Below are 26544 nucleotides of genomic sequence, written 5' to 3' on the forward strand. Positions count from 1 at the left end.
ACTGCAGCCAGCGAGGCTGGGATGGCAGCCTCGGGGTGAAGGGCCATCGAATGTCCAGTGCCCTGCCCCATGGCTCAGAGACCAAGGGCACCGTCTTCAGGTCACTGGCCCAGAGTCCTGGCAGAGGGAACGGGCCTGGCCTCAGGCGCACCCTGGGGACTCAGCGGTGGCGATGCCGCAGCAGCTGGCTCTGCCCCGGAGTCACGCTGAGTTCCAGAAGGCCGGCGAGTTCCCCGAGCACACGGACTCAGGTCTGGTTCCCATCGCGGCGTTCCCATCGCTCCCCGCCTGCACGGGAGACGCAGCGTCCTGCACGTGCAGGGCAAACGCAGATCACTGTGGCCGAGCTGGCGCCAGGCAGAGGGACGGCTTTAGGAGGCCAATGGGAACCACAGCGAAGTGTCAATGGGACAGCAGGGAAGTAAAAGCTGCATTCCCTCCTCCCCGCCCCCGGCACGGCCAGGCCCCGCTGCACCTCCAGCTCTGCTGGCCGAAGCGTTTCCCGAGGCAAAGCCTGCGGATGCTGCAGCGCCCAAGCAGCTAGCAGGGAGTGGCTCACCCACAGCGGCCCCAGCCCTGGGGCCGGAGGCGGAGGGCAAGCCCCCGTCAGTGTCGGACGGAATACACCGGACAGGTGAGAAAGGAGACGGGCAAGTGTCTCAAACATGACAAGCTTTATACAGGACGGGCCAACCCTTCCACTTCTTCCCCGGCTGCCGGGTCCCTGCCGCGGCGCCAGAGCGGGCTGTGTGGGAGCTGGGCCCGACCTGCTCCAGAAGAGACCAGTGGCGAGTTCTTGGAGGGGCAGAGGCAGACGGGCTAGCTCCAGGCAGTCTCAGCCCAGCCAGATCTGCTGTGGGTGGTCCCATGCCGGTCTGTCCGGCCGGCGTCAGCATGCACCGAACGTCCAGGACACACTGGGGTCTCCGGCCTGGCGCCAGCACACGGCGCCAACGCGGCAGCTAGGCATCCAGGTGCTTGCTGACCCTGCGCACCTTCTCCTTCTTGTTCCGGTTCCCGTGCTTTTTCCAGGGCTTTCCTTGGACATTCTCGGAGCCGGACGCAGCCTGGGACACAGGCCCACTGCCAGGTTTGTAACCCATCACGGTCTGGACACCTCTCGTCAGGGCCCGGACGCTCTCCTGGAAAACACACATTTGCACACCGGTGAGCCAGAGCCAGGGAACGAGAAACGACAGCAGATGACGTCTGGCGCCACATGCAGGCCCCTCCAGAGCATCCATCACTGCAAAGGGGCAGCAGTGCCATGCAGCACAGCACAGCACAGCCAGAGCGGCCAGAATTCCTGCCCAGCAGTGCAAGGGGCAGAGGCCCAGAGGCCACAGCGCTGCTGAGAGCAATAACTTTTGATGGGGGGGCCATTTGAAGAATTGAGAAAGTGGGCGAGGGCCACACTCGAATCAATGGAGGAGGAGCAGGGTCTGAGAGGGAGGTTGGGTGCAGGAGGAGCTTGCAGTAAGGGACTGAGGTGCAGGGGAGGGTGCAGGGTCTGGGAGGGAGTTGTGACCTGGGTCAGGGGACTGGGTGCAGGATCTGGGAGGGGATATGGATGCAGAAGGGCGGGGGGGGGGACAGAGGGCACGGGGTTGGGTTGGATGCAGGATCTGGGAGGGAATATGGATGCAGAAGGGCGGGGGGGGGGGGCAGAGGGTTGGGTTGTGACCTGGGGCAGGGGGTTGGGTGCAGGATCTGGGAGGGAATATGGCAGCAGAGGGTTCGAGTTATGTGGGGTAGGGGGCAGAGGGCTGGGGTGCCAGAGGCAGGCTCTGGCTGGGAGACTTACCTGCTTGACTCCAGCCAGCAGCCTTCTAAAGCAGACTGCCTGCCTGCCCTCCCTGGCACTGGCTGCAGGGGTCACGTGATTTTTGAGCAGCTACAAGCCTGAGGGAGGGGGGAGGAGGGTGCTGCCCATGTTGACCACAGGCAGCTGCCAATGGCTGGAAACCAGCCAATGGGATTGTGCTGGGGGCGGGGGCAGCCCTCTCCTCTCTCTCCCAGGCTCACAGCTGTTCAAACAGCCCCACAAGGGCTGCATTTCTCAGCGGGGAGGGGGGGGCAGGGAGAGAGTTTGGGGGCCGGATCTGGAGGCTTGGGGGCCAGATTCGGCCCACAGAGGGTGTTTTGCCCAGGACTGGCCTAGGGGCATGTTGGGATTGCTGTGCTAGGCTAAGTGCAACGCCCAGCACACGGGCAGCTCCCTTTGGGCCTAACTGGGAACCTCCCCTGTGCTGAAGCCAGGTGTGAAAAGAAACCTCGTGTCGTTAGCAGGGGCCGAATGTTTTTTAACCACTCACTTGCAGGTGGGAGCGATGGACTCTTGGGTCCGCTGGATCACCCTGCCAGGGCCCAGCCAGGCCTGGGTGATCAGGAGCAAGGTTCCCTCATTTTTTCCATGCAGATGCAGAACACATTTTGTTGTGTGTACGGAGACATGTGCCGATGTGCACCGCCCAGCGACACGGGCTGCCAGCTGTGGGCGCTCTGCTGATCAGCCGGGCGGCACTGGACTCTCCTGGAGGGCTGCCCAAAGGCTGCCTGTGCTGTCTTTGGAGGCTTGCAAGGTGTGGCCCGACTTCCTCCCGCGGGCCCGCGGAGCAGCCCCTGGAATCGGTAAAGTCGCCTGCCGACGGTGGAGGTGGCGGCGTGACGACCTCGTCATTGGGGGGCGAGAAGTAAGGTGGGGAAGCCACCTGTGCCTCTAGCACGTTCTGCTCTCTCTCCGGTGGCCTAGAGGCGGAGGAGGCGGAGCTCTCGCTTGTCTGTGCTCCGCTCGTGTTGGGCAAAGGGCTCACGTGGGGGGACTAGCCCAGGCACTGGCTCACTCCTGCTCTCCAGCGGAGGATGCTCTGTGGGCCTGCATGGAGCACGGGGACCCTCCGGCCTCCTCTCCAGAGACGGTGGCGAAGGAGAGAGGGGTTCTCCGGGGAACAGGCAGGAGGCGCAGACAGGTCAGCATGGGAAGCGACAACTCTGGGATGCCAGAGGCTCTCCCGGTTGTTGGGCCCTAGACTCCTGTGGTACCAGCAGAGCATCATTGGCACCAGCGAGTTGTAGAGCTTGGGGGCACTGCTGGTGATGACGGTGCAGCGCAGTCTCTCCAGCAGCCAGCAGATGGAGCCGAGGGTCCCACCGTTGAGGGCTTGCTCGGTGAATGAGCACTCCATGTTGTTCTCGTTGAAGCAGGTGGTACCGATTCTGAAATCCTGGTTGAGTCCTTCTCGGTGCAGACGGACAGTGGTTGTCTGTGGCCCTGCCCGTGTAGGGGCCATGGTGCTGGAGGCGCTCAGATGGTCACGGGAGCTGAGGCTATGGACCGCGTGGGGACGCCTTTCTCCGAGGTGGCTCCTTGGAGGATTGCCAGTGGCCCATTTCTTTCACCTGGGCAGGACAGGGTGGATTCTCTCTCGGTGGTGCGCAGCAATGAGGGTTGGCTTACAACCGTGCTGGTGGTGACCCCCACATAGAAAGGGCCAAGCCTTTAACGAGGCAGCGGGTTCGCTTCTGAGAGACACGTCCCTCACCAAGGCAGCACGTGGACCAGGAGTGACCAGCAGTGGCAGGGAGAGTCCATGGCAAGGGGCATCCCGGCACAGCGCCCAGAAGGGAGCGTGTCCCAGCCGGGAGGGGATAGAAAAGGAAGCTATGCTGAGCTAAAGAACAGCCGGGAAAGGAGGTGGGAAGCAGCAGGTTTTTAATCAGGGGCCAGAAAGAAACAAAGGACAGAGCTAAGCCATGGAGAGGAATGCGAGAAACACTTCTGTGGCGGCGGCTCCGGATCCCAGACCTGAGGCCGAGGAGGAACGGAGCAAGGGCAGCTGGATTACACTGCCCACACAGACCTGGCTCGAGGTGGGAGGACCGCACGTGCTGCCCCACGGGCATTGCTACTCCAGCGGCGCTCCACACCGGCAGGGGTGCACCCCTCGAAGCGCCACCTCCAAAGTAGCAAGAGACTGAAAGGCAGCACTCCCGGCCCTCACTGCTCCTTCCCACGGGTTGGAAGGTTCTTGGACGCCTGCTGATTTACAGCTGTCCCACTTCAGCAGCTGCTGGTAACTTCCTCCTTGGTTACAGTCTAAAGATGCGCAGCCTGTGGGTCTGGCTACACTGCCGCCCTACTTCGAACTGGGGGGAATGGAGGCATTCGAACTTGCAAATGAAGCCCAGGATTTAAATATCCCAGACTTCATTTGCATGTTCCCTGGCACCGCCATTTTTAAATGTCCCTTAGTTCGAACTACCTGCCCGTGGCTACATGCAGCAGGGACTAGGTAGCTCGAATTAAAGCTCCTAATTCGAACTTGCAAATTATTCCTCCTGCAAGGAGGTTTAACGGTCGTTCGAATTAGAAGCTTTAATTCCAACTACCTAGTCCGTGCCGCGTGTAGCCGCGGGCAGGGAGTTCGAACTACGGGCATTTAAAAATGGCGGCGCCCGGGAACATGCAAATGAAGCCCGGGATATTTAAATGCCAGGATTCATTTGCAAGTTCGAATGCCTCCATTAGCCACCCTAGTTCGAAGTAGGGCGGCAGTGTAGCCAGACCCTTTGCTACTAGCACGCGTGCCTGTAAGACAACGACTCCAGAACTCACCTGCTGGAAAAATGTTTTGTCCACCACATTTTCAATCTGTTTTGCTTTCTGATTCCTTTCTGGCTTCCTTTCGGCCTTGGCCTGCGTAGCTCTGTGTGGGGCGTATCGGTCATGCTGGTGCTGGAAGGCTCCTGGGTCAATGCCAGGAGGAGGATGGCAATACAGCAGCTTACCCTGTAAAAAACAAAGCCAGCTTTCATGCTCATGGCACAAACCTCCCAGCCAGTCCCTGGGAGGGCCAGGGTGACTGCAACGTGGAGCGCAAACCTACGGCTAGTGGCGAGAAGCAGCAGGCTGCCGGGACTCCCCGACTCTTCCAGAGACTCGCTCGAACGCTTGGCAAGTCCCTTATGCACACTTCCCTTTGCCCGGCTGCCACATGGGCACAGAACAGAGCTCCCAAGTGTGCCAGCAGGGGAAGGCAGGCAGGCTCCCTGGGATCGTGCAGCGAGGGGGACTGGAACAGTGCGAAGGAGCGCTGTGGTCACGGTTGGGGCGCGGCGGTCAGAAGGTGGCTAGTGCCTGGCCCACTAAGCAAGGGGAGTGCTCTGTCTAACTATGTGCATGTGCTTTCGAGATCCACTTTCCTGCTCGGCAAGCCTAGCGGCCTAGGTCGCTGCTGGCTGCCATCCCCCCCGGCCGGGCAGGGCCCGTTCCTCTCCTAGTCCCTCTGGCTCAAACAGCAAGCGTGGCGGACGCAGCACCTCCCTGCATGGGCGGAGCAGCTCAGCAGGGCAGTGAGAACTTACGGTGACGTAATCTTTCAGCACGTAGCGAGCGGATCTTGGCTGGTCTGGCTGCCCATGGGCTGTCATGAACCCTCTCATGCCTGGGAGGGAGGCAGAAGGTTACAATTCAGTCATGGTGGCGCAGGCTCTCAGAACAGTCGACCTAGGGCAGAGACCACCAGCTATGCAGCACACACAGCTCTAGCGCAGGCCTTGCTCTGCAGGGGAAGCCCCAAGCCGCTCCAGATCGCGCTGTGACGCCGGGTGCCGTGGGGAGCGCGAGCTGAAGGCTGCCCCAGGTGCGGGGACTGCTGCTGACTGCGAGGGGCATCTAGTCCATTGTGGTCGGAAGGGCATGACGGGATTTGACAACCCCCCGATCCCAATCCCTGCGGGGCAGAGAAGACTGCACTCGCCAGAGAGCGCGCGCCGCGCGGAGAGCACAGCAGCACCCGCCAGAGAGCAGGAGGGGCAGCATCTGCCAGAGCGCGCGCTCAGCAGCACCCTCTAGAAAGCGCGCGCCGCGCCGAGAGCAGGGGGGCGGCCCCCGCCAGACCACGCGCGCCGAGCGCCGAGAGCAGGGGGGCGGCCCCCGCCAGACCGCGCGCGCCGAGCGCCGAGAGCAGGGGGGCGGCCCCCGCCAGACCGCGCGCGCCGAACGCCGAAAGCAGGGGGGCGGCCCCCGCCAGACCGCGCGCGCCGAGAGCAGGGGGGCGGCCCCCGCCAGACCACGCGCGCCGAGCGCCGAGAGCAGGGGGGCGGCCCCCGCCAGACCGCGCGCGCCGAGCGCCGAGAGCAGGGGGGCGGCCCCCGCCAGACCACGCGCGCCGAGAGCAGGGGGGCGGCCCCCGCCAGACCACACGCGCCGCGCCGAGAGCAGGGGGGCGGCCCCCGCCAGACCGCACGCGCCGCGCCGAGAGCAGGGGGGCGGCCCCCGCCAGACCACGCACGCCGAGCGCCGAAAGCAGGGGGGCGGCCCCCGCCAGACCGCACGCGCCGCGCCGAGAGCAGGGGGGCAGCCCCCGCCAGACCGCACGCGCCGCGCCGAGAGCAGGGGGGTGGCCCCCGCCAGACCGCACGCGCCGCGCCGAGAGCAGGGGGGCGGCCCCCGCCAGACCACGCGCGCCGAGCGCCGAAAGCAGGGGGGTGGCACCCGCCAGACCGCACGCGCCGCGCCGAGAGCAGGGGGGCGGCCCCCGCCAGACCGCGCGCGCCGAGTGCAAGGGGGGGCGGCCCCTGCCAGACCACGCGCGCCGAGTGCAAGGGGGGGTGGCCCCCGCCAGACCACGCGCGCCGAAAGCAGGGGGGTGGCCCCCGCCAGACCGCGCGCGCCGAGTGCAAGGGGGGGCGGCCCCTGCCAGACCACGCGCGCCGAGCGCCGAAAGCAGGGGGGTGGCCCCCGCCAGACCGCGCGCGCCGAGTGCAAGGGGGGGCGGCCCCTGCCAGACCGCGCGCGCCGAGTGCAAGGGGGGGCGGCCCCTGCCAGACCGCGCGCGCCGAGTGCAAGGGGGGGCGGCCCCTGCCAGACCGCGCGCGCCGAGTGCAAGGGGGGGCGGCCCCCGCCAGACAGCGCGCGCCGAAAGCAGGGGGCAGCAGCGGTACCACTTGGCACCGAGTGACTCAAGGAAGTCTGGCATCAGGCACCTCCCAGGAGGAGCGTCCCAAACCGACTTCCCTGCTCCGGACCATTGGCAGGACCCATTCAGCCGGGGCTGCTGAACGCACAGGCCCTCCACTGGGGTTACTTCATCCGCAGGAAGCAGCCTTGGGAGCAGAACACGCTCGGGGGCCCGTGCAGTGCGTCATTCGCCGCAGAGCTGCTAGCTGCCTGCAGGGGCTGCTGGACGCAGCAGAGCTCGGCTCTCCAGCCACAAACCCTGGGCAGTGCCAAAGGAAAGGGACGCTGGGAGGCTGCGGGTTTCCGTGCAGGAAATTCCATGCAAGTCTGGGACTCGGTGTCAGACTGTTTCTCCCTTTGGATCCCTGGGCTGGGGGGGAAGGGGGGGTGTCTGAAATCAGAGGGGCGCGTTTTGCCCCAGGACGGGCCCAGCAGGTCCATGTGACACTCACGTACCGAGGCCCCCAACAAAAGCGTAACAGAGAAGCAGGAGTTGGGCTGTGGGGGGGGGGGGGGGGCGGTTCTTCAACCCTCTGCTCCCAGGGGACGTGTTCGTAGTCTGGATTGTTCCACACGTACTTGCTGACGGGTATTTTGAAACAAAAGTGACCCGACCAACTGAAGCTCGTGTGGTTCCACTCACTGGACAAGAGGACGAACTTTAAAACGCGGGGCAGTTTTCTGGCGCAGAATTGCCCAGGAGTCGAGCACACAGAGGTGAGCCAGCCAGGCAAAGGGTTCCCACGGCTGACACCGATGCAGCCCTGCGAGTCCTTCAAGGCACGGTCACTCACTTCCATACGCGGTGAGCAGCTCTTCCGAGGTTGGTGGGCGATCTGGCTCTTCATCTTCTCTGGGTCTGATGATATTTATTCCATAGGTTCCTTCTAGAACGTGCCGCGGGACGCGCTGGCAGACGTGAGCTAGTGAAGGAAGCCATGCGTTGAGTGCTGGGACACAGGGAGACCACTTGGCTTTAAGAGCAAAGAATGACAGAGGCTTATGAGCCTCCACACGGAGGCCTGCCTTAAAGGAACGAAAGCAGGAGAGACACACGGGTCTATTTCATCCCTCAGGCAATGCCCCTGAGGCACTACCCATGGCCAGACAGCCTCAGACCCCGCTAGCACACAGCACTGCTCACACCCAGCTGCTCCCACACGCCAAAACTCAGGTGCACGTTCACTGCCCAAGCTCAAGCAAAGGATATTAGAGAGATGGGAGGAACATGGTCCCGCATCTGGTCTATCGGCAGGACTCCGCAGCAGACCATCTCTGCCTTGGTAGAGACGAAGGACGGCATCACCAGCCCGGGACAATCACAGAGACACAGGCCAGGCTCCACATACAGCGTCTGCAAGGAGCACAAAAGAAGAGGACGCTTGGACGTGTGTCCCGGGAGAGGAACGGGAATGCAAGGCAGAAAATCACAGCCGGAAAGTCAGGAGGGAGGCGAAGATCCGGGCAAAAGCTCCCCAACACCACAGTGGCACGGGGATGGCCGGGCGGCGCTTGCTCTGTTGATCACGGAGGAAGAATAGAAAGTCACAAGACCCCAGCTTCGTGCCCGAGGCCCCCCGGGAAAGGAAGAGCGGCAGCGCTGCAGGCTTTTCCGTGGCGGCTGGAAAGATTCTACTATCCCAAAGCAGGGGGCAAGCGACAGACACGCCTGTGCTCTTCCGGCTCTCGATGCTGTGCACGGGGCTTCCTGGCCTTCAGGAACCCAGCAAACCCAACTGTGACTGAGGGCCCCTCCTTGCCAGGCACTGGTGGGCAGGGGACGGCCAAGCCCCACGTTACCAGGGAACATGGAAAGCAGCGGCACCACAACACTCGGAGAGCCCTGCCAGCCAGCAAGCTCAGCCCCTCCTAAGCCACGGCACAGGCCAAACAACACGGGCTTTCCCGTCAGAGATCCGAGCCCCTGGCGTCTGCCACGTGGCCATTCAGCCAGCGCCCCGAGATACCTGGAAGTGTTTTGTGTGCCCCGGGGTGGCAGAGACCGACACTTTCTTGTTCCCAAGGATTGTGTTGATCGTGGAACTCTTGCCGACGTTGGGGTAGCCCACCTGGAAGGAAGGAAGCGGAACGACAACATGATCATCCCAGGTCAGCACTGAGCTACTTGTAGGGGTCTGGCCCTGGGGCTGGCTAGCCAGCCAAGCACCATCTGAGGGTTGTACCGCAGAGAGCGCGTCAAGCGAAGCCACCCCCCAGCTCTCGCTGACTTCACCTGCCCGGCGCGTGCCCCTAGGGCATCTGGACAAGCATGTTTCATGCTGCAAGGCGCTCGGACCGTGCCAGTTTGTTGTAAGTACAAGCACTGACTTACCAGCCCTACCGTGACCTCTCCCTCCTTCTCCTTCTTCCCAGCGTGCATCGTCCTGAAGAGCTGCAGCAGCTCGTGTCTCTGAACCAGGTGGCTGAAGTTACGGACGGGCCTGCTCTGCAAGGGCGCAGGGCACTGCGCTAAAGCCCCGGCCGTCCTGCTTTCCCTGCAGCCTGGGTCAGTGGGATTTCCTCCTTCTTCACTGCCATCTTCAGAACAGGTCTGCCACGCCTCCTCCTCACAGTCCTCGTAGGCCTCACTCTCATCGGCGCTGCCCAGGACGCTGCTGTCCGGTGCGTTACCCAGGCTCTGCAGGGCCCCGTCCTCCTCCTCCTCCTCGCTGGACCTGCCATCCTCAGAGCCGCTCGCCGCCTCTGCAGCCGCCTCCATGTCTAGTCCCTGGCGGGAACGGGAGTCCCATGAAGCAGCAGGGAAAAGGCTGAACGTCACCAGCAGCGCTGCTGGGGGGCAGTCATCACTGCCCCACACCCCCCCCCCAGAGACACCCCCGTCTGCACGTCACACGGCTGCTGTGGGCCGCCAGCAAGCCAAGCAACACTCCCGAGTCCGCAGCCCGAGGGCTTGGAGCGCAGTCCCTGCCTTCCGTGGCTCAGTGCCTCCTCGTCTAGAGCGCTGCAGGAGCCGTGCGAAGCGAGCCGAAGGGCTGCACCGTGCCACGGCACACAGCTTTCCTGCACGGCTCCGCCTGCTGCTGCAACGCTACTTGGTAACCGCAGCGGTTCTTTTCTCAGTACCTACCCCCTTCCAGATACCAGCCGCCTGCATCCCCCACCCGCTGCTGGTTCTTCTTGAAGCTAGCTTTTCCAAGCCATCTGTCCCCATACAGCTATAGCTACAGCGTGACTTATACAGCCAGCCTGCCCACCCCGTGGCCTGAGCTCGCTTAGACTGGACAGCTGCTGGACCCCGGGCTCCAGGTGGTATTGGGGCTGGAGGCGAGGCTCTGCACTTCAGCATCTCTGTATCAGTGCGCTCACTGCACACCCTGAAGCAGAGCAACTATCGGATTTTCATAACGCCAGGTCCCAGTTTCATAGCATCCTCCGAGGAGCCGACTACGAAATAAAATCCAATTGAACCATTTCTGCCCAGAGACGTCTCGCGCACCACACTGTGGGGACCACAGTCTGCTCTAGAGTGGGACCTGGCACACACCCTTCCCCAAGGAAGAGGGTATTGTCCCTCTCTCCGGAGTTCAGTGACACAGCAACACAGCAAGCACAGCAACAAGGCAAACACAATTCCCCCCACCCCACGAGAGCTACCTTAGCTGCAGCACCCAGCCGCACGCCTTCCGCCAGGGCTGACCAGAACACCACTGTGACGCCTTCTCTCTCAAAGAACTGCGCCCACGCCCGGCGCTGCTCCGTGCTCAGCAGGTCTGCCTTGTTTATCAGAATGACGTTCTCTTTGTCGCTGCTGATTTCCTTCACGTAGCATTCCTGCAGAGCACACAAGGACCAGACAGGATCCTGAATTGGGAACCGCTGCAGTCCAATACCAAGTACAGGAAAATCAGGCCGGTTAGGTAGGCTCACCACAATTCCACTGCAAAGGGCTCTCCCCAGCTGTGTGCCTGGTTTGCAAAGGCAGTCACGGAACTGCACGCACAAAGGCCAGCTCTACAGTGGAGAAAACTGAGGCAGGATACCCATTCCAGCTAGTGCGTACCTGCAGGCGATGTACCGGGCATCGATTCTCTGGGGTGGCCCCAGAGTGGGAGGTCAATGGGAGAAATCCTCCCATCGACTTTCCTTGCTCCTTGGGACAGCAAGTACAATGAGTGACGGCAGCGCCCTCAGTCTTCGATTTAGCAGGTCTTTACTAGACCCACTAAATCGAACCCCGGAAGATCCATTGCTGGAGCGTGGATCCTGGGGTAAGTGGAGACCAGGCCAAAGGGGATATCTGCAATACAAAGACCCCCTAGTTACCAGCCAGGTGCGGCACAGCAGGGCTCCAGACCTTGGAGTATTGATCAAGTTTGGCATTTTGTTGCTGCAGAGGCTTCTGTTAAATGGCTGCTGTGTCTGTAATTCCCAGTGTTACGCTGGTTTTGGATTCCACACTGCTGAGAGGACTGTCACATGCACACACCCTTGCATGCTCGACAGCCCGTGTAATTGTACTGGATCTAAACTAACAGACTGGCAAAGGGAGGACCGGGACGAGGGCAGCCGTTTAAATGCAGCAAATGTCCTTTGAACTCACCAGATCCTGGCATCTGAACAGGAGAGGGTTCCTGGCATCTACGATCTGAACCACAATGTCGCTGCAAAGGAAAAGGACGGTCAGCGCCTGCTGCCTCGGCAGCACAAAGGAGCCCAGCACGGGCTGGTTACTGCTTCTCTTCAGGGCAACCTACGAGCTGGAATGTCCCCAGCGCCAACACACACCTTCCCCCCACGGCCCCACCGCACGCTGACTCATCTCACGGAGCTGCCATTGTCGGCAGCACCTCAGCGTCTCCCAGACGAGCCGCTGAGATGGGAGCGTTCTCATCCCTCTTGGGCGAGCACACCCATCGACCTACCCTTTGGAAATGTTCCCCAGCCAAACGCCAGCCGTTCCCTTACAGCAACCCTGAATTCCCCACGTTAGTCCCTTTCCCGCTGCTCGCACCCTCGCACCGCAGCAGAAGTGCTGGGGACGGGGAAACAGAGGGGGCTTTCAGCAGACCGAGGCCCCCAGGGACCGCGCTCGGGGCCCCCTTTGTACTCAGAAGAGAAAGAGCAGGAGCTGCCCCTGGAGCCACCTGCCGAGGGACACAGAGCGATTTGCTGGGACTCATTCATGTAATTCTTGCCAACCCCCTAATCCTGCCCCTCACTGTGGGTCTGCTAGCAGCCCGCTGCCCGCTCTCTGCATGAGCTGGATGGCTGCCAAGCACTGCGTGAGGGGAAGGGAAAGCCCCAGGAGATCCCCAGAGTCCCAACGCCAAGTCCCTTCGTGCACTGTCCATGCCAGAGTGTCTCCAAGCGAGCAGTGACCTTACTGAGCATGAGCAGGACCCACTGCCCCGTTCAATGGGAATCCCGTTTCCATCAGAGAGCCCACAGGTATCCAGTTCTCCCTTCTCACAACCCAACAGCGCGGATCGAGTTAAAACCTCCAGGAGCAGCCCATTCTAATCCCTGGCTGCGGGACGTGCCGGTGCCACTGAGGAATTCTGCTTGGGATTAGGAAGTGGTTACTATGAACCCCGGGGTTCCTAGATTCCAAGGCTAGAAGGGACCGTTGTGATGGTCCACTCTGAGGTCCTGTACAGGGCAGGACAGAACACACCCAATCCGGATTTACACTGGCCAGTGCCGGAATCCAGCGCGATCTTGGTGACCTATTCTAATAGTTCTTTACTGTCACTGCTAACAGTGTGAACCTTATTTCTAGTCTGAATTTGTCTGGCTTCCAAGTCCAGCCACTGGCGTGCACGAGACCTTTCTCTGATAGGCTGAAGAGCCCATTTCATGTAGGTGCTTCTACTCTCTAGTCAACTCACTGCTCAATCTTCTCCTTGCGAGGCTAAAGAGTCTAGAACTCGAGTCAGGTTTTTAATCTTTTTAATTGTTTTACGGCTCTTCTCTCACCCTCTTCAATTTATCAACGTCCTGCTCGAATTCTGAGCACCAGAACTGGACCCAGGATTCCAGCAGCAGCTGCACCAATGCAAATCCAGAGGAAAAAAAATCACCTTTGCATCCTACTTAACGTTCCCCGTGTCTGCGTCCCCCAGACCATGTCAGTGCCCCAGCATCTGCAGGGACCAGGGGAGCTTACAAGGGTTTGGTGTCTGGATCCCAGCAGAGCACTCTGGTGAGCCAGCAGAAGAGGAGCACCCCCACCCCCACCCCCCCGTGTGCAGAGCCTTGTGTGCACGCACAATTGGTATCCACAGCCTCATCTGTATCTGCAAAAATGAGCCACAGATACTCGCATCCACAGCCACAGGTACCCACCGACTGGCAGGGGGAGGGGGAGCCTGCCTACCCTGCCTTGGCAATAAGTGGTGATGTCTGCCTTGTCCAACGCGTGGATCTCTGGCCAGTTTCAAGTCTGGTGCGCCAAAGCACGCAGGCAGGGCGGGAGAGTCAGGAACGGTTTTGCATAACAATGCAGATTAAGCCTGGTACGCGAGACCACGTCAAGAACACAGGACAAGCGGCCTTGTACTGGTACCTGTTTCTGATAAGCAAAAAGTACAGACGCAGCCTAGAACTGTCAACTGCGCACAGAGCAGCAACACCCTGAGCAGCAGGATGTAATCCAGCTAGGGCACTGGGCATTTGACGTGTCCTGCACAATATGCATCAATTGGTAAATAGTATTAGAACGACCAAGTCTCGCTTTGCTCTAAACTGGGTTTAGTAAGAACAAATCGATGGGAGGGAATGGGCAGGACTGAGCCACAGGTCCTGCTCAATGTAACTAGAAGTGATTAGGCCCTTCACACCGGCGTTCCAATGCGTGGGAAGAGACGGACCCACGACCCACGACCCCCTGCCTGGCACTGTAGGTAGCATACGGGTGAAGTGTAAGTGGATTAGGCTTTGTTATTGTATAAAGTAGATCTGATAGTAATTGCTTTGCGCTGTATTAATTGCTTTAGAATTTATAATATTTAAAGTTTAAATTGTATAGTAATTGTTATTAAGGGTTGTAAAACTTAAAAACTGTATTAACTGCTTAAAGCTTGCAATAAATCAGAAAGTGGTTCAGTAGCCCTGGCATATCCTGGTTTCCCTTGGATCTAAAATAAATCAAACCACATGACACAGGGCTCTACAACGTGACGGCAAGATCAGAGCTGCAGGGAGAGCCTGCACGTGGGTTAAACCTCATCACTGAGACTCTTTGCTGGGGAATTTCATGACTCAAGAGATAGTTACAAAATGATGTGGAAAGAGTCCATTACACATCACAGAGAAAAACCACCATTCCCAGCTATGTCTGAAGGGAGTGAACATCAGACGCAGAGGAATCATATAATGTGTCATGTGGGGATGGGATACAATGAATCAAGCTGACTGTCACCCTGACAGCAGGGTACTAGGGCGGTGCACAATCTGGAGAAAGAAGCGGTGACTTTTGGAACTAGACTGAACCAAACACTTCTAGAAAACGCCCAGTAGCTAGAAAACCTCTTTTGCCAGGGAGATGCACTGGATGGTGTGACTGGTTGCTCCCGTCTAGGAGTTCCAGGATTGGACCACAGAAATGAGCTCCAAAGAGAGCCGGCAGATTTGTGCAGACCAGCACCGTGTGAAGTGTGTGAAAGGCGCCTGGGTGCCAGGCATAAGGGTGCATCAACAGGAGGATGTTTCTGACAGCCCGGGCACTCCCCAACCAAAGCCCCTCCCAACACAGACAGTATAAAGAGGCTCTTCATGAAACGCTGTGACCTCGCTGGTGAAGTATTTTTCAATTTCAGAAGAATCAGTAGAGATTCAATCTCCAAGTTAATTACTAATGAAATTAAATACCCGGCGAGATTAAGCAGGTAGATGGCTTAGCTCTTCTGTTCCAGCTAAGCAGAGCAAGCAGCAAGATCCTTTCCCTGGCATGCCAAGTTGGGACTAATGCTCCCAATAACCTTATTCTGAACAGCAAGAGACCCTAGACCAGGAGCCCACCCTCCACCTCCCCTGGGCTTTCAAAGGCTCCCCTATCCCAGGACACATCATCCCCTGCCTGCCAGGCCGGTGCATGGAATGACCATGTGGGCGGGGCAGAGGTGGTGGGTCAAGCTGACAGAAGATTTGGAAGGGCAGCCTAGAAGGGAAGCCACAGAAAAAGGGCCAGCGCTGCTGCTGAGATCAGTGGGTGCGCTTGTGCTGCAAGCTAAGCATATGCACACGTCTGAGGTGGAGGGTTACAGAAAATCTTTGTTACTTCAAAACAAAATCCAGGCAGTGCTCACAATGAAACTTCACTGGGCCTTCAACATGCGCCCAATCACATTGTTCCTGTTTTTTAAACACACACAGGCCAAGATATTAAAAAACAGGAACCTCAAGTCAGATTTCCAAGTCCATATGGTGCATATTTAGGCATTTATGGGTGGGGTTTTCAAATGCACTGATGTGACTTCAAAGACAAGCCACTGACTTCAGACTGCAAACTAGGACTATTTCACATTTTATGCCGCGTGGAAGTTCAATATATCCGAAGGCGGAGTTGCCTGCAAATGCAGCATAGGCTATCTGCTTATCGATCACGTTCCAGAGTGAGGACGCTAATGAAATCCTGGATGTGTCTTCAGCACAGACGAGCATTTTAGGTCTGAGGCTTCATAATTACAAAGAGTCCACATTAGCCACTTAAGATTATGAAGTGGGAATGCAGGAAATCACTAGCAATATGTGAATAAAATCATCTAACTTTTAATGTCATGATTTCTATGCTCCTCGACACAAACTGACAAACGTTACCTTCTTTCAATGACTCTCCAGAGCTGGCGCCAAAAGTCTAAATTGCGTTCAAATGGAGTCAAAATCAGTTTCTGTTCTTCCTCTAACCTAGAGAGAAACAGAGAGGACACCCTGCATGCTGATTATGTTAGACAGCAAACAGAGCACCAAGTCTCTGGAATTACAACACATCCACCTCTCCCAGAGGGATCGACCAATTCCATCAGAGCTAAGGTACTGGAAGAGATTCAAGTTATTACTCCTGACACCCAGGAGCTACACAGCTCGTTGGCATGTGGAAAACATGCATTTGGGGCCATTTCTGGTATCTTAATGTCTGGGCCAGAGGGCACTCGGCTCCCATGGAGCTATGCTCACTTGAGCAGCACTTTCCTGTAGAAACCAGAAGTGGCACTGGCATTCTCTGGAGACACAAGCTCCTCGAAAGGGCTGTGGATAAGACATCACGCCTCAGCTGAGGGGACTCTAAATTAGCCTCCTTTTTGGCAAAGCATGTAAACATGAGTTACAGGTTTGCTTGGTCCTGCCCCAAAGCATGGGGCTGGACACTACCACTTTGCGAACTCCCAGCCAGCCCCACCTCACTAGGATTCTAGGACACATGGTCCGAACTCTTAACTTCATAATGACCAGCACACACAGTGGTACTTTTCGGAAGCTCACCACAAGGATGGGCCAAAATCATAAGGGGTTTTTCTTGCATTTACCGGGAGCAAGAGACATGATCCCTGTGTCCCTAGGGTTCTACTCACTCTTCCCCAAATCTCATTGGCTGTGTTAAGCACAAGTAGCACACTCACCGAGCAAGCTGTCGTCTCCACTGCAGAAAGCTCTCTCTCTCTGCTTGCTGTAAGTTCTCAGCGCTGGTTCTCCTATCCCAGTAAGGTCTAGAATGATCACGTATTGAAAGAAATGGAACAGCATTTGAGAATCTTTTATTGGACAGATAGAACAGAAAACAAAGATCAGAAAGAACACTTGCTCTGGACAGTTAAGAGGCCTTTTATTGGTGGTTGTTCTTATGTACAGGTACGTATTTTAGCAGACTTATAAGTGCCATTTTGTTCTCCTTATATATTTCAAAAAGGGACGAGTGTATTAGACAGAAGAATTCATTTCATGCTACTTTATAATCTCTCACGCAAAAAGCCAGTTCCCTCAGCTGTGAGGCTTAAGATATTTAAGCACGTGAGAGTCATCTCTCGCTCTAGATCTTTTTGAGTTTAAGAGGCTCTTCTATCTGGCTGGTCTCAAATAGAGTGGCTGAGACTAACAGTCCTCTTTAAAGGAGGCTTGACTTCTAACTAGAATCAGTCCCTGCATCTCTCTCAGCGTTAAAACTCCTTTAATATTCTGTTCAATTATCTGGAAAGTGAATTCCCGTGATGCTCAGTTGTACTTGGGCAGTGAGACCATCCCACCAGTTATGCAGCCCCGGCTACTCCACTCACTTTAGCACAATAGCTTCACTGAAGCTAGCACCGTATGTCCACCCGAGCTGGAAGTTACAGCTTCCGGCTCCAGTGCGGACACTCTCAAAGGGCGTCTGGAGTTGTGAACTGTCCGGTGCCTGACATTATTTGAAAAAGGCACACTAAGTGCTCTGCTGGGCCTCTGTGCTCCGGCACCAATCCCAGCTCTGGTATGTCACACTTACAGTGCACTAGCGGCAAGGAGTCCTGTGGCACCTTAGAGACTAACCGAAGTGCTGGAGCATAAGCTTCCATGGGCAAAGACCCACTTCGTCACATGCATGTCACAGGACTCCTCACCGCTTTTGCAGATTCAGACTAACACGGCTACCCCACTGATACTTTACAGTGCACTGCTGCCCAACGGACATCATGAGGTGCATGTTTTCCAGGACATAACTGATACCTTCAGGTCAAAGATTCTGGCAACAGGACAAAACGTCAGTTAAGTGCAAATGTTAGAATAAATGTGCCAAAGGATAATGAATGAACTGTGCCTCTCTGTGACGTAGTGCGGATACCTTGCTGGTTGCTAGGCTTGGGCTGTGGGTGACCCCCACTGGCTGCTGCCTGTACCACGGCCCAGCAGAGTAGCTGATGGGACAGGGAGGTAACCTGTCCGACCAGTTACCTCCCAGGGAGAGGAACAAAGGAAGGCGGACTGCAGCCCTGGCTGGGGGGCAGGGCTGGAAGGGATGGTTTTTATTTCTGCCTGGGATCATGGAGGAGACAGCCTAGGCAACGGGCTGGGATTTAGGGGCCCAGTCTCCCCCATCTCCAGGGGGGCTGAGACATCCTAAGCCTGCCCTGTAACCAGATGACATCTGTGCTGTGCTGTACCCTGGAGAAGCAATAAACTCCCTCTATTCTACTGGCCGGTGGAGTCTTTTTGTGCCACTACAGGGGTGCAGGAGACGGGGAAACCCCAATGTGCCATCACACTCTCCATAAAAGGAAACTTGTGTTGGAAATGCCAGTAGACTCCACTGAGGAGACACCGCAGTATTGCCCCAAGTCAGATCTTACCTTCTTGGTATACACAAAAACTGTCTGTTTTCCTCATGGAGTTTGTTGATGTTTCTGGCCTCTTCTGCTGTCAGCAGGCCAGTCCTCGCCTCAGCAGGAACAAATTTGATATTCAACTTCTCTGTTTATAAAGAAAAAACCCGCCATTAACTTTCATGCTCAGCAAGTGCAGACCTTAGCATCTGGGCTAGAACAAAAGAACACCCACGAGAGGGTGGCGGGATTACACGCCAAGCTGGCAACCGCTGATCCTCACACCATTCAACTGTTACTGGGCTCTCTTGAAACCAATATGCAAATTCCGACTGTCTGTGTGCACACACAGTGTATGCTGCTTCCCTTTACAGAAGCTATTTCAGCTGTGAACCATTACAAAAAACATCTCCTTTGGGGGAGATTTTAACACTATCATCAAAATGGTTTTTTTATGCCAATTTGTGTTTGGGAAAGATATTAAATGAATAAAAGCGGCGCGGAGTCCTGTGGCACCTTATAGACTAACTAAAGTGTTGGAGCATAAGCTTTCATGGGCAAAGACCCACTAACTGAAGTCCTCCAACAACAGAGCAGAAAGCAGAGATGGCAGCTGTTAAAGCTTTAAACGCACTGCTCCACTAGTATGCCTCAACCGTCATTGAGAGGGACAAGGGATTAGTCCTCAGTCAATCTTTCAGCTTCTTTGCAGATACAGGCAGTCCCCGGGTTACGTACAAGATAGGGACTGTAGGTTTGTTCTTAAGTTGAATCTGTATGTAAGTCGGAACTGGCGTCAGCCGCTGCTGAAACTGATCAGTTTCAACCGCGGCTGAATCTGGACGCCAGTTCTGACTTACATACAGATTCAACTTAAGAAACCCAGGCGTCCCCAAGTCAGCTGCTGCTGAAACTGATCAGCGGCTAATTCCAGGAAGCCTGGGGCAGAGCAACTCTGCCTCAAGCTTCCTGTAGTCAGCCGCTGGTCAGTTTCAGCAGCGGCTGACTTGGGGACGCCTGGGGCAGAGCAGCTGGGGTGCTGCTGGGTTGCTCCAGTAGAGCGGCTCCTCGGCGCGACTGGACCAACCCAGCAGCACCCCAGCTGCTCTGCCCCAGGCGTCCTGATTCAGCCACTGGTGAAACTGACCAGCAGCGGCTGAATCAGGACGCCTGGGGCAGAGCAGCTGGGGTGCTGCGGGGTTGGTCCGGAGCAGCGCTGCGGGACCAACCCGGCAGCCCCCAGCTGCTCTACCCCAGGGGTAGGCAAGAAAAGCCTGGTCTGCTGGGGGGGGGGCACTAGCTGTACCCCCCCCCCCCTCCAGCAGACCAGAAGACGGGGTGGCGGGACCGCCCAAGTCCTCCACGGCTTTGCTCCATCTCCCTGGTCTGCTGACCTGGGAGACGCGGAGCAAAGCCGCGGAGCACGCGGGCAGCGGGACAGTCCAGGCGCACCGCGGCTGTCCCACTGCTGGCGTGCTCCGAGGCTTTGCTCCCCATCTCTCTGGTCTGCTGGTCAGACCAGGGAGACGGGGAGCAAAGCCTTGGAGCACGCCCGCAAAGACCCACTGATGCATGACGAAGTGGGTCTTTGCCCAGGAAAGCTTATGGTCCAACACATCTGTTAGTCTATAAAGTGCCAAAGGACTCCTTGTCACTTCTGCAGATCCAGACTAACACGGCTACCCCTCTGATACTTGTATTATTTAATGCACTGAGAAGAAGTTCGGGTTAAAAGTCACTTTACAGTCCCATTTGAGTCCCTTACTTTAAATTGCTTACAACATTCACAAAACGTGCATTATGTATAAAAGCTTGAAGAGCGCATGCACTCTACATGTCCAGCACAACCCTACAGCAGCTTGTGGGGAAAGGCTCAGAAACCGCAGGCTCCAGCTTTTACCATATCTAATGTCTAGTCACACACAACCTATTTTACATTTCTAATCACCATATCAGGAGGAGTCTCTACTATGGCAAAAACCTTACCAGCCACAAATTCGGTCCCTGCAAGCTCTGCGGTGGCCAGGAATTCCTCCAGGGAGCTTTGCTCTGTAACGGACCGGAGGCTGAGGCGGCCCCAGTCGTACCCATCCTGTAACTCGCTTGTGTGTAACTGCAGGCAAAGCAGCAGTGTTGTCAGGCTGCTCCCTGCCGCTGGAAACACCAGTCACAGGCCAGCCCCAGGGGGTGGGGGCCCAGGCCTGGCAGGAGGGGACCTGCGCTGGGAACCCCCAGGAGAGCCCCGACTTCCCCAGGGTACCCCAGAGCCTTCGGCTGGGCACTGGGGGGGGGCCTCAGGGAGAGCCCCTGGTAGGGAGGAAAGGGGTACAGGAGGCAGGGCAGCCTCGTGGGGGTCCCCGCGGGGGGGAGGGGCAGGTCCCCGCGGGGGGGAGGGGCAGCCCAGGGGGTCCCCGCTGGGGGGGGGCAGATCCCGGCGGGGGGAGCGGCAGGTCCCCGCTGGGGAGGGGCAGCCCAGGGGGTCCCCGCTGGGGGGGGGGGGCAGATCCCGGCGGGGGGAGCGGCAGGTCCCCGCTGGGGAGGGGCAGCCCGGGGGGGTCCCCGCGGGGGGGGGGGGGCAGATCCCGGCGGGGGGAGGGGCAGATCCCGGCGGGGGGAGGGGCAGGTCCCCGCTGGGGAGGGGCAGCCCGGGGGGGTCCCCGCGGGGGGGGGCAGATCCCGGCGGGGGGAGGGGCAGATCCCCGCTGGGGGGGGGCAGCCCGGGGGGTCCCCGCGAGCGCGGCCCGGGCGTTACCCAGGATCCCGCCTGCCGGCCGCCCCGCGTGCCCTGGCTCCGCTCCCTGATGAGGGCCCGGCCGAGCCCCGAACTTCTCCTCTTGCCCATGCCGCCGCCGCCCGCGTCCCACGCGCGTTTCTCCTGCGCTGGCCGCCGCCGGCCCCCGTCCCTGCCCCGGAAGTGATCGGCCCGCGCACCGGAAACCAGCTCGGGGCGCGGCGTTTCACCCCGCGGGCGGGGCAGCAGCCCTGCGGCCCCTTCGTCCGCCCGCCGGGCCCAGCCCGGGATCCAGCAGGGCCTTCCCCGGGCGGGGAGCGCGGCCCGGCCCCGCTCGGCCGGGACAGGCCGCGTCCGGCTCTGCGGTGTCCGGCGGAAACGCGTCCCCGGAGCGAAGGTTCCGGGCTCCCCTGGGTCCGCACAGCCCCGCCCCCCGCCGCAGGGTTTTAGCGTCACGGAGGGGGCGGGCCTGTGGCGAGTGACGGACGCGGGGTGCCGGGGGCGCGTCCCCCCGCCGGACAGGGGCCTCCTCCAGCCCCGGCTGCCCCGCGTCACGTGGGAAGGGAGAGGCGCGGGGGGGGGGGTGACGCGCGTGCACACCTGGCTGTGTCTACACTGGCGCGATCTCGCACCAAAGCGGCCGCTCTTGTGCAAAAACGTGCCGCCGGTCTACACTGGCCGTGTGTTCTTGCACAAGTACACTGACGTGCTAATGTATGAAATCAGGGCTGCTTGCACGAGAGCTCTGACGCTCCCTCTCAGGAAGAAGCCCTCTTGCACAAGAGCTCTTCCAGAAGAGGCCAGTGTAGACAGGCAACATGAATTTCTTGGCCAAGAAGCCCCTGTGGTTAAAATGGCTGCCGGAGCTTTCTTGCACAAGAGAGCGTCTACACTGGCAAGGACGCTCTTGCACAAAAGCACATGCCAGTGCAGACGCTCTCTTCTGGAAGAGTTTTTGCACAAGAACTCTTCCACAAAAGAGTTTTTGCGTGAGAACACGCCAGTGTAGATGTAGCCATTGTGTAAAAAGCGGGCAGAAGTAGAACAGGTATCCTAGAGCACAGCTGTGACTTGCAGGAGCCTCTGCTGATCTAGTGTCAGGTTCCTCTACCACACAAACATCTTTCTTTCATCTCTCCTGCCCCTGGAAAAACACAGACTGCTTCTTCCCAGCAGAGAAACAAGAAAGCTCACTGTTGTCATTTTACTTAGGGAGGGTGCTCAGACACTATGGTGACAGGCCTAGGTAGCTTTGTGTGGTGATGAATACAAATATATTAATCTTTGGAATGAACAATTTGAGGTCCTCATGTGCCAATAAAGAGTGCTGTAGTAGACCAAATATTCAATTTCTTTAATACTTTCATTAAAAAATACGTTCTCCCCTGCTTCATGTTTGGCAGCCAGAAGGCTGACCCACCTTTAGTGATTGCTTCCCTGGTTTCATCTGGCAGCTCTTGTAACTCAAACACCCAAGGCACGGACAATACAGGGTATGTCTTCACTACCCATTAGAGTGACAGCCAGTGATCGATCCAGCGGAGGGTTAATTTATTGTGTCTAGTCTAGATGCGATAAATAGACTGATGAGCGCTCTCCTGTTGACTCTGGAACTCCACTAAAACAAGAAGAGCAGATGGAGTTGGGACAGCATCAGTTGTCAACTTACCACTGTGAAGATACCGTGGTAAGCAGACCTAAATACATCAACTTCACCTACGTTATTCACACAGCTGAAGTTCCATAACAGCGGTGGATGACCCACGGTAATATACACAAGACCTGAGACTGCAGGAAATGGTGGAACTCTACCCCTTGCCATGTAAGGACAATGCATCACCCACTTCTTGGGTTCTTCCTTTAGCAGTATAGGAAGGCACATGGCCGCCTAGAACTTCATGGTTGCTATTATGCTGAACACTATGTTCACGCCAGGATAGAATCATAGAATCAGAACTGGAAGGAACCTTGAGAGGTCATTGAGTCCAGCCCCCTGCCCTCACGGCAGGACCAAGCACCGTCTAGATCATCTCTGATAGATGTCTATCCAATCTGCTCTTAAGTATCTCCAGAGATGGAGATTCCACAACCTCCCTGGGCAATTTAGTCCAGTGTTTAACCACCCTGACAGGTAGGAAGTTTTTCCTAATGTCCAACCTAAACCTCCCTCGCTGCAATTTCAGCCCATTGCTTCTTGTCTGTCCTCAGAGGTTAAGAGAATACCCAGGTGACAAAATTTTCAGATGATACGAAACTGCTCAAGATAGTTACGAATGGCCATACTAGGTCAGAGCACAGGCCTTATTCTATAAGGATAGAGAATAAAATAAAGATAAAAAAAGATCTCACAAAACTAAGTGACTGGGCAACAAAATGGCCAATGAAATTTAATGTTGATAAATGTAAGTAATGCCCATTGGAAAAAATTATCCCAACTCTACGTACAACATGAGGGGGACTAATTTAGCTACAACTACTCAAGAGATCTTAGGAGTCATTGTGGATAGTTCTCTGGAAACCTCCACTCAGTGTGCAGCGGCAGTCAAAAAAGCAAATAGAATGCTAGGAATCATTACAGAAGGGATAGAGAATAAAACAGAATAACTTATTGCCTCTATATAAATCCATGGTACGCCCACATCTTGAATACTGCATACAGATGTGGTCACCTCGTCTCAAAAAAGATATACTGGCATTGGAAATGCTTCAAAAAAGGGCAACAAAATGATTAGGGGTTTGGAATGGGTGCCATATGGAGAGAGATTAAAAAGACTGGAACTTTTCATCTTGGAAAAGAGGAGACTAAGGGGGATATGATAGAGGTCTATGAAATCATGACCGGTATGGAAAAAGCGAGTAGGGAAAAGTTATTTACTTGTTCCCATAACATAAGAACTAGGGGTCACCAAATGAAATGAATAGGTAGCAGGTTTCAAACAAACAAAAGGAAGGTTTTCTTCACACAGTGCACGATCAACCTGTGGAACTCCTTGTCGGAGGATATTGTGAAGACCGGATCTTTAACAGGGTTCAAAAAAGAGCTAGATAAATTAATGGAAGATATGTCCATCAATGGCTATTAGCCAGGATGGTAGGAATGGTGTCCCTAGCCTCTGTTTGTCTGGAGGTGGGTGACAGGGGAAGGATCATGTGAGGATTCCCTGTTGTGTTCCCTCCCTCTGGGGCACCTGGCGCTGGCCATTGTGGGCAGACAGGACACTGGGCTGGAGGGACCTTTGGTCTGACCCCGTCTGGCCGTTCTTATGTTCTTACCGTCTGGGGACTTCTCTTCACTTCGCAGTGGATTGATGCTGCAGTAATTGATCCACCAGCTCTCGATTTGTATTGCATCTGGTTGGGCGCAATAAATCGAGCTGCAAGTGCTCTCCCATCGATGCCGGTACTCCACCCGGCTGAGAAGAGTAGCCACAGTCAACAGGAAAGGAGCCCCCACCGACATTACCATGTGCAAAATGCCACAGTATCTCTTCTTTGCCCGTGAGAGGTGCTGACTGGCGAAGATCAGTTGCTGCCCTGAGAGCTGTACACCAAGCAGTGACTGTATCTAGGAGGGTGCAGTGACACCCGGGGCAGCTAGTGACGAGATTTAGAGTTTTGTTCCTAGGTGGACAGGTTCAATAAAGTTGTTACATTCAAAGGTTCAATAAAGTTGTTACATTCCAATGGGCTGAAGGCGACTAGCTGTTAGCACGCTGCTAGAAGTGACCAGTAATTTAATGCTGGACCTCATTTTGACGGCTCACCGAGCAGATGGCCTCGCCAACAGCTCAGCCCCCTTTAACGCCGGGCTGGGGTTCAGTTTGATGCTGACCGCCAAGGAACAGCGCCCCCTACTGAACCACAAGCCCCACTCCTCACAGCATCTTTCCCTAGCTGTGTATTTCTATGGCTCCTTTCTCTAACTCTGCAGCCATGCCTCCCACTTTGCAGAAGTAACTATAGCAAACAGCACTTGCAAACTCTGCTGTGTGGTAGACAGAGAACAAGTCGGATTCTCTTGTACCGCAGTACGATCATCTACCCTCTCTGCTTGCGTCACTTTCCAACTTCCTTGCCTTGGAGCAAAACCACTGTTCCAGTTTTTATGGAAACCCTGAGAACTCTCTAGCAGCAGCAGCTCATTTTCCAAAGCCAAGGACACCAGGGCGTTTTGCCTAAAGGAAACGTTCTTTGCAGCCAAGTTTTCTTCCCTTCGCCTCTTGGATAGTGGCAAGAGCTCAGTTCTGTGCTTCCAAAACATTCCTGCGATGGCTTGTGGAGTTGTGCAGTTTCACAGGCCCGAGTCAGTGGCCTTCCCAGGCGCGTTAGTTACAAACGAACATACCAGAATTCCAAAGGGTCATGCAGTGCTAAGCAAAAAGGCTGTTCTAGTCCCAGCCTCCGTGGCACCTTTCGGAGATAATCAGCGAGGGGTTTCGACCACAGGCTAGTCTGTGTGGACAGGCAGGAAGTGACCCCCACTGCACAGGGTAACAGAGACCAGACTTTGCCGCAAAGGGTTTCTCGGAGGGAGGAATGTGCTTTGATGGCAAATATGGGCTCCAGTTGTTCCTCCCAGGCCTTTAGCCCTGAGCAGCCCCTGGGGTGGAACGTTGCTCTCGTAAGTGGATTGTTCGAATGGCGTCTCCATAGAAAGGGAACAATCCAAACTCCCACAGGTGACAGCGAACGGTTAGAAAGCTGCTTGTCACACACTCAGCTGGGGTGACCCGAGCCCTGAATCCGGCTTGTAATCCACAGCACCCCACGTCACGCTGGCACCTTCAGCCCAGCTCTCTGGCAGCCCTCGTGCCCAGACAGCCCCTGGAGTTCAACCCCTTCTTCCCAGCAGGGACCCCCAAGCCTCACTCTGCTCAGCCCTGCCTGCTGCCCCCAGGCAACATAAAAGGAAGGTGGTGGGGGAACGGGGGACAGGCTCTGGGCATTCTGGGCACCACCAATATTTCTGCAAACCTGCCACCCCTGTTCCTGTGCCTCACAAAGCCCACATGCATGGAAAATTACTGGCCCAAGATGGAGTCCAGGGTCACGTGTCCTTAGACACTTTGCTGACTCACCTTCCTTCTGAGGTGTCCACAGGAAAGGCTTATAGGACAGGATGGCCCATTGTGCACTGAGTGTCCTTAATAAGCCACCAGCACACAGCTGTGTGGCCTTGAAGTAACTCTGTGAAGAGAATGCCTTCCAGGAACAAAACACATGCTTACCATACACATCCAAACCCAGTGTTCATGCCTTCAGGTACAAAGACGCCACATGTAGTCTTGTGGCACCTTAGCACAGTGTTTCTTAAACTTCTTAAGACTGAGGAACACCAAACAATATATTTTTAATGGGGAACACCAAGGATTTTTTCTTGAGCAAAAAAAAAGGGGGGGGGGGTGGAGGGGAAGTTATTGAGCAAAAAAAAAAAAAAGCCCGTCTGCCCCTTTAAGGGAGACCATTTTGAACTCTTGTTCTCTGCGGCACACTGGTGTTCCTCGGAGCACAGTTTAAGAAATGCTGCCTTAGGGTACGTCTACACTACAGCGCTAATTCGAACTAACTAAGTTCGAATTAGTTAATTCGAACTAAGCTAATTC

The 26544-nt window shown here is 56.6% G+C and overlaps 1 protein-coding gene across 1 annotated transcript; it reads right to left on the minus strand.

Annotated features, from left to right (window-relative positions):
- Positions 1-655: 655 nt before the first annotated feature.
- On the minus strand, positions 656-21125 carry LSG1 (large 60S subunit nuclear export GTPase 1). Its single transcript, XM_075938307.1, has 14 exons — positions 20963-21125; positions 20197-20323; positions 18238-18358; positions 16540-16626; positions 15740-15826; positions 11523-11583; positions 10577-10753; positions 9294-9689; positions 8929-9030; positions 8172-8315; positions 7756-7879; positions 5365-5444; positions 4616-4789; positions 656-1142 (listed from the first exon to the last, which is right to left on the minus strand). The coding sequence occupies exons 1-14, from the start codon at positions 21050-21052 to the stop codon at positions 963-965; spliced, it is 1950 nt and encodes a 649-aa protein (XP_075794422.1). The 5' UTR covers positions 21053-21125; the 3' UTR covers positions 656-962.
- Between the last annotated feature and the right edge of the window lie 5419 nt (positions 21126-26544).

Source organism: Pelodiscus sinensis, chromosome 10 (genome assembly GCF_049634645.1).
Source record: "Pelodiscus sinensis isolate JC-2024 chromosome 10, ASM4963464v1, whole genome shotgun sequence".
Lineage (NCBI taxonomy): Eukaryota > Metazoa > Chordata > Testudines > Trionychidae > Pelodiscus > Pelodiscus sinensis.